General features: G+C 40.2%; 1 protein-coding gene across 2 annotated transcripts in view; it reads left to right on the plus strand.

Moving 5' to 3' along the window:
- The first annotated feature begins 61 nt into the window (after positions 1–61).
- Positions 62–16207, plus strand: part of Hsd17b12 (hydroxysteroid 17-beta dehydrogenase 12) — a 127607-nt gene continuing 111461 nt past the window's right edge. Inside the window, exon 1 of one of the 2 annotated variants that reach the window (XM_027422412.2) lies at positions 62–359. In XM_027422412.2, the coding sequence (XP_027278213.1) occupies positions 200–359 (160 nt within the window). In that variant the 5' untranslated portion in view covers positions 62–199. The remainder of the gene's footprint in view (positions 360–16207) is intronic. The other variant, XM_027422411.2, reaches the window with a different exon arrangement.

Here is a 16207-nt window from a genome sequence, read left to right on the forward strand (position 1 = left end):
GTACGCTCAAAGGCAGGGGAAGTCACCAATGGCAACATGGATTTGACGCTGTGTGCGGGTCTTGGGGGCCAAAGCTCTCAAAAAGCGGCGTTTGTCAGCTGCGTCCATGTCGTCACGGCTGGCACCGCCTCCTCTCTCCATTCATTCCTTTTTTTTTTTCTTCACCATTCACGGTGGTAGTGAGGCCTAGTCCCCAGCCATGGAGAGCGCTCTCCCGGCGGCCGGCTTCCTGTACTGGGTGGGCGCGAGCACCGTTGCCTACCTGACCCTGCGTGTCTCCTACTCACTCTTCAGAGCCTTCCAGGTGTGGTGCTTGGGCAACGAGTCCTGGGTCGGCCCGCTGCTCGGAGAATGGGCAGGTGAGTGGACAGCCGCGGCCCCGGCGTGGCCCTCTTTCCCCGGGGGACTGCTCCACGAGCCAGCTCCGGAGCGCGGAAACTTCTGCAGATTCTGAGAGCATTGGCGGGTTCTGACCAGCAGTCTGGTGGGCATGGAGAAAACCTTAACTCCTCGGGGCTTGTCCCGTTGAAACCATTGAGTTGGCGGCCCGAGTCAGGTGCCTTGTCCGCTCTGCCCCATTGGAGTGCTTTTAATAAAGTTTTTTCACTTGGCTTGAAAACTGGCCCTGTGTTATGGATGAGAAACATAGGTGGGGATAAGAGGAAGAGGTGCGGGGACAACAAATTTCACAAGTCCTGATCATGGAAAACTTGCCTGTCCAGTTACTTGGATTGGGTTCGTTTCATGTAATTTACAAAGTCCTTTGGAGGTTGAGGGCAGTGTCAGGGGAATCCTTGCTAAACGATTCTGGAGTTCATTGGAACTCCAGAAGCGCTGTGCTGGGAAAACGGCAAGTCTTCGTATCGTAATCGGCAGTAATTTTTGCAAAAGGGTTTGAGAAAAAAGTGACTCCACAAAAAGTGAGCAAAACACGGAACCTTGTTCTTTCCAGTTGGCAGATTTTAAAATCGAGAACAAAGGTCTTTCCAGAGAAGTTGAGAAAGTCGTGGTTCGGCCCTTCCCCCTTTATTTCTTTAATTCTTTTTTGGCTCTTTTAAAAACAGGTAATTATACATATGTGATTCTCTGGTGTTTTGTAACTCATTGTTCCATTTTGGGGTGTGGGTGCCTATGAACTGGGTGTAGAACAGAAATCATGTTACTTTTCAAGTTTTTTGTTTTGCTCATTAAAGATCTTTTAAACAACTTAGCAGTAAAGACATGCCAGTTAATCTTTTGGGACAACGACCTAATATTACGAGAAAATATTTCGAGTAGAAACGAGTTTGTGAGGTCTTTCCTTGATGTGGGACAAATAGTGATTTTATACAACTTTTCAAAATCACTTGTTATCTTTTCATAGTCCCTGGAGAAAAGTCTTCAGTATGATTAAGATCTAGATTTTAATTTCACAACTGACTTGCTCAGATTCATTGTTGTCAGTTTGGAAAAACTTGTTTGTGTGTGTTTAAATAAAGTTAATATGACAGTAATGCCATAGGGAATAGGCTATCCAATAAGCTGTAATACTATTGGGTGGGGCTATGGATCTTATACTAGTAATCTAACATGAATTTTTCAGGGCAAAACCCCCTGTGTTCCTTAGCAGGTTATGCTCAGCTATCTGTCTCTAAGTAATGGTGAAAAGCAGAGGAAAGTTTACTTCAGTTGGCCACACTGGGAAAGGAACAGATGAGAGGTCCAATGATCCTGCGCATCTTCACCCAAAACCTTTAGATTAAATAGAGAAAGAACTGGGCAAAGGGCATGTGGTTTGCATAATTAAGCAGCTCTGGTCAGGGTGTGGTCTTGACCACCATTGACTTCCTTATCTCAGTTCTGGTCCCATTAACTGGTCTGAGAAATGTGTCTGTATTTCTATTTTTCCTAGTTGTTATTCTGTGAAGGGACCATCTGGTTCTACTGGGTGATCACTTTTGTTCCAGGGTGTAGCTCTGCCCTCATGGATAGTAGCCAACACCTGGGGTGGAGGGTTTGTTTCACCACCCTTCCTGGAGTTGCAGTCTGCACATTTTCATGATTTCAGCAGCCAAAGAATTAGAAAGATAAAAGACAAAATAAAGACAGAGACGCCAGACTTTCCTTCTGCATTTGGTTATCTTATGGGCCCAATCGGGGAACGAATGCTTTTAGTAAAAGCAGTTTCTAAGTGTCTGTTTCAGTGAGGACCGGTGACATGTATGGCACATGGGAACCCAATGAGCAGATTATGGTGGGAAAGCAGTGTACTTAGTCTAGTGGGAGCTTGTGAAGGAAATCAGAGCTGTCCCTGGAAGTGATTCCCAAGCTGAGGGCTCTGAAGGGCCCTTGTGAGTTAGCCTGGTGAAGAGTGGCAGAAAACAGAGGGAAGAACACCTTGCAGACACTGTTTTACTCTGGGGGAAGGAAAAATTAAACCACTGTGGTATGCAAATTCTGTTAGGATCTCGGTGATAAGGTTGAGTGGCCCAGCACTGGGTTACTATTCTCTCAAGGAAGTCCATATTACCATAGTGTAAATTGAAAAGTCTGTCAGAAGGACAGCTTTGTTTTCTTTTCTTTTTCTTTTTTTTCTCCCAGCAAAACAAGTCAAATTTGTCTTATCTCCAACTGGGAATTCCATCGAGAACACTTCCTAAAAAGTTCTCTGTACTGCCATTAAGTACAACAGCCTAGTCATAGGCGGGTTGGAGGAAAGAACTTTAACAATGAGGACTTCTCAAGGGCATTGCATAGTAGTATATAGCTAACAGATGGGCTTTGGAGTCATCTGGGCAAGGGCAAGCTTATTTTGCTCACTAAACTGACCTTGAACAAAGATAGCTAACTTCTAAGTATAACTTCATCATTCAAATGAGGTAGACTAGTTTCTAGTGTAATTCTGTGCAATTTCATGGATAATAAGTAACATTTAGCATATTTTGTTCATACAAAGCACACACATTTGACTAATAGGTATTATTGGAATGAAGAAACAATTGTTCAAATAGTCAATTTATGCTGACAGTCTGAAGTTGCAAAAAGATTACAAAGTAATAAGCCTAGACACAGGAGAATTCTGTACTTGGTAACAATTTACTAGGCAGTTCTTTGTGTCTGGCCCCTTTAGTAAGTTGAAGCTAGTACAACATAGACAAATTTAGTTATGAGCAATTTTTAAAGCACATTAGAAAAACCTTGAACTTATCTTTGATCTTTCTCCAGATTTAATCCCTTGGGAAATTGCCTTGATTCTAATTTCACAATTCTCAGATACTATCATTTCTAAGCCTTTATAATCAGTATGCTTTCCCAATGTTCCCCTACAGATGATGTGTGGACAACTTGTGTCACATTGTCATCACCAGTCCACTTCTGACTCTTTTGTTTTATTAGATAGAAAGCAAAAGTAGGCAAAGTATAGCTTTTTAGCATCCGCTCAGGAGCCTAGGATGCTGGGACCATGGGCAGCTCCTATGCCTTCAGTGTTGCTGACTCAGTACCCAGCAGATAGTGGGGCTCTGTGGTTAGGGTGTCAGGACACTTAGCTCTTCCTGCTACAGGCCTGGGCTTTAGGGTGTTGGTACTGTCAGCTCCTTAGCATCAGATCATTGGAGCTAGAGATTCTCAGTGCTGTCTGGAGCTTGCAGCAACTGCAGTGTTGGCTTTTCCCAGTTCTTGCTTCCCCATAGCCTCAGCTCTCTGCAGTCTCTGCTCCTGGCTGTAATCTGGGATTCTTAAGCTGCCTTTTAATTGCTTTTGCTGCAGGGTGTGCCTAGAGTTGAGAGCCCCAGGAGGTGACTGCTTTTGTGTTATTTGCTTGGACCCTTCTAAAGATCTAAAGATCTGGAGTGCTCTAAGAATGCTGCTCATCCAAATCTAACCAATCTCAGGATTGTACCAGCTGTTATGGGTTGGGGAGGTAACTCAGGATTTCAATGTGGAAAGTTTAATTTTTAAAGTTCTTGAAAATTTCTTAAGTTTTTCTGTGGACTAGTAGACAAAATTCAACAAGTGGCCAATTTGCTTCCCTATCTTTAATCGCTGGAAGCACACTGCCCTTGCAGCATCTGGACTGGAGATTGCCAGCTCTTACTGAATTTACCATTGCAGTCCCTCTTAACTGTGTTGCCAAACAAATTACAGAGCACTTCATACAAGTCTATTGTTGCATAAAACCCCACAGCCGAATTGTTCTTTACACCTGCACAAAGCTTAACTTCATGATAATATCAAGTTCTTGGCACATTTTCAATTTTTCCTCATGTCATCATCTCTTTTTGCATCCTTAGAAAATGATTGAGGGTTGGAAAGATGGCTCAGCAATTAGAGAGCATTGGCTGCTCTTCTAGAGGACCTAGGTTCAGTTCCTGGCACCAATGTGGTAGATCACAATCATCAGTAACTCCAGTCCCAGGACAGCTGATGCCCTCTTCTGGCCTCCTTGAACACCAAGCACACACATGGTAATATATACACACACATATATGTGGGTGTTGGAAACCTAATATGTAGCCTCTGGAAGAGCAGCCAATGCTCCTAATCATTGATCCACCTTTCCAGCCTCTGTGCATCCTTTTTTGACTGTATCTCTGCTTGGGTTACTGTGTTCCAGACTTACTTATATATTATTCTTTGATGCTTTTGTTTGTACAGACACTAGTTTCAGCAGGTGTTAAATATTGATTTTATTGTCTGAGATAGCCTTTCTCCTGTTCTACATTCATGCTCACACTTTTCTGCTTGTAAATTCTATCCACTCTTTTAGAGCATACATTATGATTTTCCCCCCTCCAGGACTGTACATAGAGAAGTAACCGAACATTTTGGAGTGGTTACAATGCTTTGTGTATGCACATTTGTCACCTTAGTTGTGTGTGTGCATCATGTACATGTGACATATACACATCTGTGACCTCATTTGTTCTAAACTGTAAGCCCTTCAAGAGCTCATTGTAATTTTGTTTAGTGTATAGTGTGTTTTGTTTGTAAGTGGGGTGTTTAACTTTAGTTTTGCATTTTGTAAAATAATTTGTTCATCCTCTCTCTTTGTTTTAAAAAACCAAGTATCACATGCCTCTGAAAAGCTGGATTGAAGTTAGTCAAGGCTGGTTACAAAGTAATGACAACAGGAAATCTATGGGACATTTTCTTAATTCGTTATTGATATTAGAGGGCTCAGCTCACCATGAGTGGTGTGACCCCCGGGCAGGTGGTTCTGGGTTGTTTAAGGAAGAAGGCTGAGCACAAGCCATTGAGGAGGAAGCCAGTAAGTAGCATTTCTCCTTGGCCTCTGCCTTAGTTCCTGCCTCCAGGTTCCTGCCTTGAGTTCCTGCCCTGAATTCCTTTGGTAGTGGACTGTGACCTGAAAGCCAAATAAACCCTTTCTCTCCCAGGTGCTTTTGGTCATGGCATTTATCACAGCATTACAAAGTAAACTAAGACGTGGTCATTCACTGGAGCATGGACAGCTCATCAAAGGCTGCATCCCTGAAGAAAACTGACTCCTTTTTTTTCAGTAGCCATCGGTTCCCACTAGCTTCTCAACTAGTGGTGGGAGTTCATGAGCTGAAATTTTGGCTGGCTTGATTTTGTGCAGGTCTTGAGCATGCAGTTGCTCAGTGGCCCTGTTGTGCACCAGAACTCTCTTTTGAAACTGTGACATGCAGTCAGTCCTTGAGTGACATGATGACAAGCCAACCTTTCTTCATCTCTGGTTTAGGATCTATATACATTGTTACATTTAGTAACTTTAAATATTAATAGAATCTTGGTAACACATTTATTCATGCTTATATCTTCCTTATAAAATTGTTTTGAATAGGTTTTCTCCTAGTAAGAAAGTTTTTTTCCAATTAAAGTGAATAAAACCTTGCTAACTGGGAGAGCTAAGATAAATTTGTAGAAATTGAAATTCTATATTTGGCCAAAAGAGTTTCCTAAAAATTTTGGATTTCTGGTGAAATAAATTCATGCCTTCTAGAACCTTCAACCTTCTCTTTTTAAAAGAAATTCTTTCTGTTTGGGTCTCATGTAGCCCAGGCTGACTTTGAACTAGCTAAGGATGTCATTGCTCCTTGGATCTTCCTGCCTCCTACTCCCAAGTGTTAGGATTTCAGGCTTGTGCTGTCATGTGTTGCTCAACTCTTAGACATTTATTTATTTATTTGTTTGTTTATTTAGTATGTGGTGTTCTGCTTGCATGTATGTCTGAAGGCCAGGAGAGGGCACCAGATCTCATTACAAATGGTTGTGAGCCACTATGTGGTTGCTGGGAATTGAACTCAGGAACTTTGGAAGAGCAGGCAGTGCTCTTAACTGCTGAGCCATCTCTCCAGCCCTAGACTTTTATTTGAAAACACTGAAAAAGCTCCTGATTCCTTAGAAAACTTCTTTAGTAGTAAAGATAGACTATGTATACAGAAACAGTAACTGCAAGAAAAGTTCAACACAGCCCTGAGTATCAGTTCACAGGCTCAAGTTGGTTCTTGTCAGGTCACAGCAGGGAAAACAGTTACACAATCAAGATTATGAATATGTTTAGAGAAGGGCCAGGTAAGGTAGATAGTCAATATTTAAAGGCAGACAATTGGCTACAACTGAGGTAGAGTGATAAAATGCAGTAATGGGAATGCTGATAGCAGGATCTGATGGTGGAGTAGTGAAAAGAGTTCTTGGGGTGAGTTAGAGAAAAAAAAGCAGAGGTGATTTATTTGTTGTTAGTAGACTTTTCTTTCCCACTTGCCAGTTTCCAAATGACCAACAGGGAGACTTAATATTAATTATAAATGCTCGACTGATAGCTAAGACTTATTACTCACTAGCTCTTACAATTAAATTAGCTCATTTCTATTAATCTACATTCTGCCTTGTTATCTCTCTTTCATCTTGCACCTTCTATTTCCTCCTGTGTCTGGCTGGTGACTCCTGACTTTGCTGTCCTCTTCACAGTGTTCTTAGTCTGGTTCTCCCATCTAATCTTATCCTGTCCAGCTATTGGCCAGTCAGCTTCTTTATTAAACCACCACAGTGACATATATACAGTGTACAGAAGGATTATTCCACAGCAGTTTATGGTATGTGGCAAGCATCCCCAATCTGAAATATCCTCCAGATTTAATGCCCCTGAGCATGTGCTGTCCTCAAAGTTTCAGATTTGGGAGCTTTGGATTTTAGATTTGTGGTTTAGTGTTCAACTGATAAAGTCTATTCTAATGTTCCAAAATTTAAAACACTCCAACAAATGCTGAAACACTCTGGTCCTATATATTTTGGATCCTGTCTGTAACAATGAGAATGCTGGAGAGGAAACATTTTATCACACATTCCTGCAAGTTGTGTAAGGAAAAAGCCTTCTTTGGGAAAGAGCCTGAAGTTGTAAAGAAAGCATAGTAACCTCCAGCCCTGGAGGGCACCATTGTTCCACTCACTTGGTAGACCCTCCCTGCACATTAAAAATGGGGGGTGGGAGGGAATTTGTTCATTTTGTGTGGTGTTGCAAGTTAAGTTGGTGGATCCAACATCTCTATAGAGTCTCAGCTGTGCTCATAACCCAGTCTACCAATTCTGTTGACAATGAATTACCAAAGAAATATTGCATAGTTTTAGTGTGTGCTCCTCAAGGCAGCAAGGAAAGGGGACAGTTTCTTTTAGAAATTTAAATAATTGGTTTTAAAGTTCCCTTAGCGCTTATAGTATGTAGAAAACTCATTCTCTCGATTGGTTTTTCTGTAATGACTGGCATTAACTGCTCACAGCTAAGCTAGCTTCTAGTAGAAATACTGCCAGCCAAGCTCTAATGACAACCGAGACTCCAGTCCTGTCACATAAACAGTGCTATAGCAGTAAACAAGCTCTCTAATCCTGCACATTCAATCCTACAAATTTGGTGTGGATCAGGAGCTACTGCTTATCTGTGTCCCAGTACCTATCATTGCTTGTTATGTGAACGGAGGCAATGATGCCTGTAGATAATGTGGAGAGACAGAAAGAAAAACAGCAGTTCCACATCAGGCTGGACAGCAACATTCTTAAATTCTGAATTAAAGGACACTGACCTCATGAGATGTAATTATAATGATGACATCTTTATTTGCAGGGTCCTTTTTTTGTATTCTCAAATGATTCCACGGCAACCCTATGAGGCAGGTTAGTGCAGGTTTGTTATTTCCACATAATATTCCAGTACCTGATACAGTGGTGATACACAGTGGTGGGTGTAAGGGTTATACAGCTTGCAAATGTCAGAAAAAATTGAATCTTGTTTTTTTTTTTTTTTTAACTTCAAATTCAATGTTCTTTCCAATTTACTCTTCAAGTTTCTGAGTAAGGGTGATTTTAAGGCGATCTGAAATACATGTACAAGAGCTCACAAGTTGAAGCATTTCTGAAATGTTGCTTAAATGTGAAAGGTCTGTTTATGTCATGGCTATATCTAAACTTGCAGGATTTATAAGAATCAGGCATGCTTGTTCAAAATAGATTCTAGGACTTCTACAGACCTATTGAGTCCAGAGCTTTAAGAAAAGAGTGTGTGTGTGTGTGTGTGTGTGTGTGTGTGTGTGTGTGTGTGTGTGTGTGTGTGTGTGTGAGAGAGAGAGAGAGAGAGAGAGAGAGAGAGAGAGAGAGAGAGAGGTTTTCCCCTTCTCAATATTTTCCCTGTGTAGCCCAGGCTGACTTGGGACTTAAGTAAGTGCCCATGGCTGATTGTGAACTAATGTCTCAGCCTCCTGTTGGAAGGAAGATTCCCAGTGCCCTCTTCTGGCCTCTACACATGCACATGAGTAAGCATCCATATACGTACATGCATAGTCATATTCATACACTCAACACACAGTGAGATATAGGCATAGATAGGCTATAGGATATATAGCTGGGTGGTGGTAACCAACACCCTTAATCCCAGCACTCAGGAGGAAGAGGCAGGTGGACCTCTGAGTTCAAGGCCAGCCTTGTCTATAGAGTGAGTCTATAGAGGACAGCCAGGGTTGTTACACAGAGAGACCTGTCTCAAAAAACAAACTAAAACTCTGTGTGTGTGTGTGTGTGTGTGTGTGTGTGTGTGTGTGTTCATTAACAAAAGAATTATTTTTTTTATAGAAACAGCAATAGTTTATTACCAAAAAGAAACCCAAAGTTTATTTTATTTAAAATGCATGTAGCTGTTTTATGCAAATTTTATAATAAATGTATTTATATAACCACTATTTTTTTGTTTTGTTTTTTCAAGACAGGGTTTCTCTGTGTAGCTTTGGAGCCTCCTTGCTCTGGAGACCAAGCTGGCCTCGAACTCACAGAGATCCTCCTGCCTCTGTCTCCCCAGTGCTGGCATTAAAGGTGTGTGCCACCAAAGCCTGGGTTATATAACCACTATTAAACCAATGTTTATATTTCTTTTGTTTCTCTCCATATTTTAATTTAAATTAGAAACAAGATTATTTTACATGTCAATCCCAGTTCCCTCTGCCTCCCCTCCCTTGCTCCGCCCCCCCCCCCAACTAACACCCTATCTATCCCATACCCTTTCTGCTCCCCAGGAGGGTGAGGCCTTCCATAGGGGGGTCATCACAGTTTGTCATATCCTTTGGGATAGGGCCTAGGCCCACCCCCTGTGTCTAGGCTCAGGGAGTATCCCTCTATGTGGAATGGGCTCCCAAAGTCCACACCTGTGCTAGGGATAAGTACTGATCTACTACAAAAGGCCCCATAGATTTCCGAGGTCTCCTCACTGATCAGTCCCATGCTGGTTTCCCAGCTATCAGTCTGGGAACCAAGAGTTCCCTTGTTTAGGTTAGCTGTTTCTGTGGGTTTCACCAGCCTGGTCTTGACCCCTTTGCTCATCATTCCTCCTTCTCTGCAACTGGATTCCAGTTCAGTTTAGTGTTTAGCTGTGGGTGTCTGCTTCCACTTCCACCAGCTGGGTGAAAGCTATAGGATGGCATATAAGTCAGCCATCAATCTCATTATCAGGGGAGGGCATTTAAGGTCGTCTCTCCTCTGCTGCTTAGATTGTTAGTTGGTGTCATCGTTGTAGATCTACAGACATTTTCCAAGCGCTTGATTTCTCTTTAAATCTATAATGGCTCTCTATATTATGGTGTCTCTTATCTTGCTCTCCTCTATTTTCCCCCAACTCAAACTTCCTGCTCCCTCATGTCCTCCTCACCCCTCCTCTTCTCCCTTTCTCATTTTCCTAGCTCCCTCTCCCCTCCCTTCATGCTCCCAAGTTGCTAAGGAGGAGATCTTGTCCCTTTCCTCTTCTCTGGAAAGTGGGAAATACCCTTGAACGAATTGGTACAGGAGACCGCTTCCTGAACATTACACCAGTAGCACAGACACTGAGATTGACAATTAATAAATGGAACCTCCTGAAACTGAGAGGTTTCTGTAAGGCAAAGGACACATTAAGCAAGACAAAACGGCAGCCCACAGAAGGGAAAAGGTATTCACTAACCCCATAACCGACAAAGGGCTGATCTCCAAAATTTACAAAGAACTCAAGAAGCTAGTCTCCAAAATACCAAATAATCCAATTAAAAAGTGGGGTACAGAACTAAATAGACAATTCTCAATAGAGGAATCTAAAATGGCTGAAAGACACATAAGAAAGTGTTCAACACCCTTAGCCATCAGGGAAATGCAAATCAAAACAACTCTAAGATACCATCTTACTGTCAGAATGGCTAAAATCAAAAACACCAATGACAGTTTGTGCTGGAGAGGATGTGGAGAAAGGGGAACACTCCTCAACTGCTGGTGGGAGTGCAAACTCCTACAGCCACTTTGGAAATCAGTATGATGACTCCTCAGGAAAATGGCAATCAGTTTACCACAAGATCCAGCAATTCCACTCTTCGGCATATATCCAAAAGAAGCACATTCATACAACAAGGACATCTGTTCAATTATGTTGATAGCAGCATTATTTGTAATAGCCAGAAACTGGAAGCAGCCTAGATGCCCCTCAACTGAAGAATGGATAGAGAAAATGTACATTTACACAATGGAGTACTACTCAGCGGAAAAACAAAAAACACTGGAATCTTGAAATTCGCAGGCAAATGGATGGAACTAGAAGAAACCATTCTGAGCGAGGTAACCCAGTCACAAAAAGACAAACATGGTATTCACTCACCCATATATGGACTTTAGACATAGAGCAAAAGATTACCAGCCCACAATCCACACCACCAGGGAAGCTAGGAGGACTCTAAGAGAAACAAAAGAATTATTAAGATGTACTGTTTTAGGAAACTATTGTGGTTAGCCTCCTCAATGCATGCAGGCTTTTAAGCCAACTCTCCATTGTGGAGACCAGGGCTTGATTTATAATGGTGTTAAAACTTCAGTGTTTTCTATATTTAATGTATGCCCATAACTTTAACAGTTAAGTAGACATTCATTTATTGGCTAATTCTGTGTTTTCATGTTTGAAATAGATTAAAAACAAAGGAAAACTTTTGATTCTCAGTATGTGCTTGGAGAACCTAAAGGGTGTCCCAGTTGTCCCTAGTTGGAAGCTGGGAGTCAGGAGGGAGGGTGTCAGTAAGACTGATTTTGGGCAGATAGATTAAAAGTTTTTAATTCTGCTGTTTTAGTTAGAAACATAGATGAAGGCTTTGAATATTTAACTGTAAAGAGTTGAAAAAACAGTGCTTGTTATTTTTTTCTGTTTGTGATTGTTTTTAGTTACTCAGTCTTAGCTTAGTTTTATTATATTTAGAGAAAAGAAAGTTTTAAGTATGTTTTCTTATAGGTTGGTTTAAAAAAATTACCTTTATTGTGGGGACTGGAGAGATAGCTTTGTGGTTTAGAGTGCTTTATGTTCTTCCAGAGGACCTATGGTTGGTTAACAGCCCCCACATGGAGTAGATCATAATTGCAGCTCTGGGGGATCCAGCTCTTCTAGACTCTTTGGGCATTCACTTATTTGCATATCCCTCTCTCAAACATATAATTAAAAAATATAAATCTTTTAAAGATTATCATTATTGTGAAGTTAATATGAGAATGTGAGTTATTTCTTGGTGAATATTCTTTTTTTATTTTTATTTTTATTTTTTGAGACATTTTTACTGTTGCCCAAACTAGCCTTGAACTTGTTATCTTTCTGTTTCAGCCTTCCAAGTCCTGATTCTTTTGTTTGTATGCAAGTTGTGTGCCCATGTATGTTTTTTTGAGTTAGCATCTCTCACTAGCCTAGTAGAGTAGGGTGCCTGGCTTGGGAGCCCTCTACCTCCCCAGCACTGGGATTACAGTGTGTACTATCCTGACCAACTTTTTGAATTGGGATTTGTTGATTTAATTCAGGTTCTTATGCTTTTAAGGCACTTACTTGCTTTACCAACTGAATGAACTATTCCCCTAGATTATCATGATGATTCTTTAAACGAAAATTATTTTTTAGATTTATTTTATGTGCTTAAGTGTTTGCCTTGCATATATGTATGTATACTGTGTACATGTACCAATTACATTCCTGGTGCCGCTGGACATAAGAAGAAGGCATCAGATCCTCTGGAACTGGAGTTAATGGAAGCCACCTTGTAGGTGTTGGTAACCAAGCCTGGGTCCTCTGCAAGAACAGCATATGCTAAACTGCTGAGCCATCTCTAGCCCCGTAAAAAAAAAAAATGAGTCTTTGAAGAGTCAATATGGAAGGTAGAAGCAGGAGGACTAGAAATTTAAGGTCATCCTTGCCTGCATAGTGAATTTGAGGTCAGCCTGGACGTCTTAAGACCCTATATGAAATATAACAACAACAACAAACAGCAAAAGGACAGTAGATTGAATAGCACAGTTGATGGTATTAATCTTTTTTTTTCCCTTTGGACTTTATTTTTTAAAAGTTTTTATGGAGCTAAGGGTGAAACCCAGGGGGTTGTTGGTGGTAGACTAGGCAATGTGTTGGTGGTGTGGACTAAAGGAAGAGGGCAGGGACTGAAAAAAAGAGGTCAGGAGGAGAGAGAGGAAGCAAAGACCATAGGGTTTTTGTTTTTGTTTTTGTTTTTGTTTTTTGTAAATGTATGTTCATGGGGTTAAGGGATACAGCAGACTTCAGGGAACTGTGAAGTGTTGGAGCTCTGCACTGGCAAAACACAAAAAACTGGAGCAGTCTTTGAGAAAATAAGGTTTCTAAGTGATGTCCATGCAATCTTACCAAATGTAAAAACATCAGGCTGAGCCCAGTGTTAGAAGTTCTGTGCATAAATCCTTTGGTTTAACAATTGGTGTCCAAAATTATGTGCTATAGTTTTTAGTCTAGGAGAGTTTGGGAGCTTAGCTTATAATATTTTAGGGAAGGGAGAACATTGTTGGTTTGTTTGTTTTTGGAGAACATTATTTTTGATCATTCTGCATGTATCTCCCAAAGCACTTTGTACTGTAGGTTGGTAAATCAGTTTTGGACAGGAAATATAGTGGGAAATACAAGAGCTGAATCAATATCTCACTTTTATCAGCTGTGGAAATCTTGGTCAACTCCCCCCCCCCCCATTTGTTAGGTTCATCTAAAAAACCCTCACCTTGCCAATCTTCATAGATGTTGTGACTCTTCGGAGGCACAGTAGCAGTGTAAAGCATTGTGCAGCCTCTAGACCTTGGGCCTTTTTCCCCACTTCCATTTTCAATTAGATACCTAGAAATAGAATTGTCCCATGATTCAATCAAACTCTGTGAGATTCAGATTGCTGTTAGGTTTATTTTGGGTTCTGCAGCCTTGTCATGATCAACACCTGATTCTCTTTGATGTGATTATCTAATGTATGTCAATTTTAGAGGATAACTAAAATAGATTCCCCCACAAGTCTTTTAATGGAAGTTTTGTTTCTGAATTAAAAGTTCAGTTAATCACAGTGTTAAAGATGTACCTTAAATTTCAATCTTAATAGGCATAAAAAGTATGGAAATGAATTAAGGATATAGTGAAATTATTACTAGTGCAATGACATTTCAACTGTGTATAATTAGAAGATTTTTGTAGCTTGACATAACTCCCATTATTTTATTATAGTCATTAGTTAAGAGACAGGAGTGCACGTCATTTCTGTTTCAGTATCCTACTGTTCCCAGCTTAGGCTAAAAGGAAGTTTAGAATTTTTTTTTAAAGATTTTTATTCATATTTCAAAATTAGATTCTTAGAATTATGCTATTATGACACAGCAGTACCTATTTATAGCAAAGTAAACTCTTTGGACTTGAAATTTAACTCAGTGGCAGACTACCTGACATCTATGAGGTCCTGTACTATACCTACAAAGGAGGAAAAAAATAACATCTTTGAAATGAAATAGTTTTCAAAATTTGCTTTGAATCTTCTTTTAAAGATCATAAGGTTAGGATTGTATTTAAAGATTATCAAGTCTTTTAGAAATATTTGCTTGGCAGTATATTATTTTGCTAGAGATTATGAATTCTTTTTTTAATATACACTATTAAAAATATAGGACTGTGAATGGAAATGTTTTTTACTTTTGTGTTTTGGATTCTCCAAGAAGTAGTTTTTAAGACTAGTTGATTTGGATTTGATGATAATCCTAGGAACACCAGCAGGGTACAAGAAAAGGGAATCTAGCCAATTTAAAGGGCCTTGTTGGTACTGGTGCAGAGCTCATGTATGGTTCAGTTAATCCAAGGCAGAGGCTGGAAGTTCTGGTATTTCTACACTACAGGTCACTAGTCACTAGTTGAAGCTCTCAGTAGGGAGGATCATCTATTAGTAGAATTGTTCTTCAGTGCACTTGGGTGTTGGTAGTTTCAGCTGATAGAGGAAGTTCATGGGTGGAGAGTTGCCAACAGAATGTGCTGCCCAGTGGGATGCTCAAAGGTGATATGGGCAGGACACCACCAACTTAGCTGTAATAACTATCACAATATTTGCATTTGATTCCTTTTTTTTTTTTTAACAAAGCAATGTGTAAGGATGATGTTGTTCCTATAGATAATAAAAGAAATTAGTAGAATGAAGCACAAGTTGATGATGTGTGTTACAGTCTTGTGTTGGAGCTTTTTATCATATAATGGTTGGTGAATTACCAGTACTAATTATTGGTAATTAATTGTTGGGAATATAAACATATTCAAATTTTTTGTAAATACAGGTGGACTTATTAGTTTGTGTTAAGTGTATGAGGTAACCTTTTCCATTTCATAATTTAATGCTTATGTATGATATGAGAAATGATTTCTATTGGTCCTCTACAGGGTAGCTACAAATCCTAGGTAAGATATAGCACATAGAGTTGGTTGCTTTTTGATAGAATCTCAAATTTGTATAGGAAGTGAATATTTCAGAGGCGGTTGGGCCTTTCCTCTGCTGCAGGGGTTAAATTTCAGTTATTTTGGTGCTTGCTTTGTTTATCTTTGCCTTGCATGTTGGTTAGGGATGGACAGTTGTAGCAGTGAGATGTTCTGATAGAATCTTGGTAATGAAATGGCTGTATTATCAAAAGTATCTGTAATTTTAGTGCAATCCCCACCAGAATCCCAATGCATAAGTCATTAAAATTAGAAAAACAAGCAGTGTATGCTGTGGATATCTGAGTTCAAGGCCAGCCTAGTCTACAAACCGAGTTCTAGGACAGCCAGGGCTACATAGAAAAACCCTGTTCTGGAGAAAAGAAATAACAGTAAGAAAGAAAAAAGGTAAAAGAACAATAATCCTAAACTTCATATAAGCAAGAAAATGTGGCCAGAGCAAACCTTAGTAGACCAGTGCTGGAGAAACTGTAATACTTGATCTCAAGTTATACTGTTGAGCCATAATAACAAAAACTGCATGGTATTTGGTAAAAACACAAACTAAAACAGATACCAGCCTCCCCCCCCCAAAAAAAAAGCAGGCATGAAGTGGTATAGATTAGAGAACCCAGAAATAAACCTACTCTGCTATAGCCACCCTGCTTTGACAAAGGTGTAAACAGCATACATTGGAGAAAATGGTGCTGGGAAAACTGGGTTTCCATGTGTAGAAGAATGAAACTAGATTTGTATCTTCAAAAATCAAAAACCTTAATAAAGCCTGAAACTTGGAAACTGCTAGAGAAATTGCTAGGTAGAGCAATTAAAAATTGGGAAACACTTGAAAAAGTGCTGAAATACCACAGGAAATAATCCCTAGAATTGACAGAGAAGGTTCATGAAATTAAAAAGGTTCTACACAGGAAAAGAAACAATCACCTTGCTGGGCATGGTGGCACACACCTCTTTATCTCAGCATTTATGAGATAG

Source organism: Cricetulus griseus, chromosome 6 (genome assembly GCF_003668045.3).
Source record: "Cricetulus griseus strain 17A/GY chromosome 6, alternate assembly CriGri-PICRH-1.0, whole genome shotgun sequence".
Classification (NCBI taxonomy): domain Eukaryota; kingdom Metazoa; phylum Chordata; class Mammalia; order Rodentia; family Cricetidae; genus Cricetulus; species Cricetulus griseus.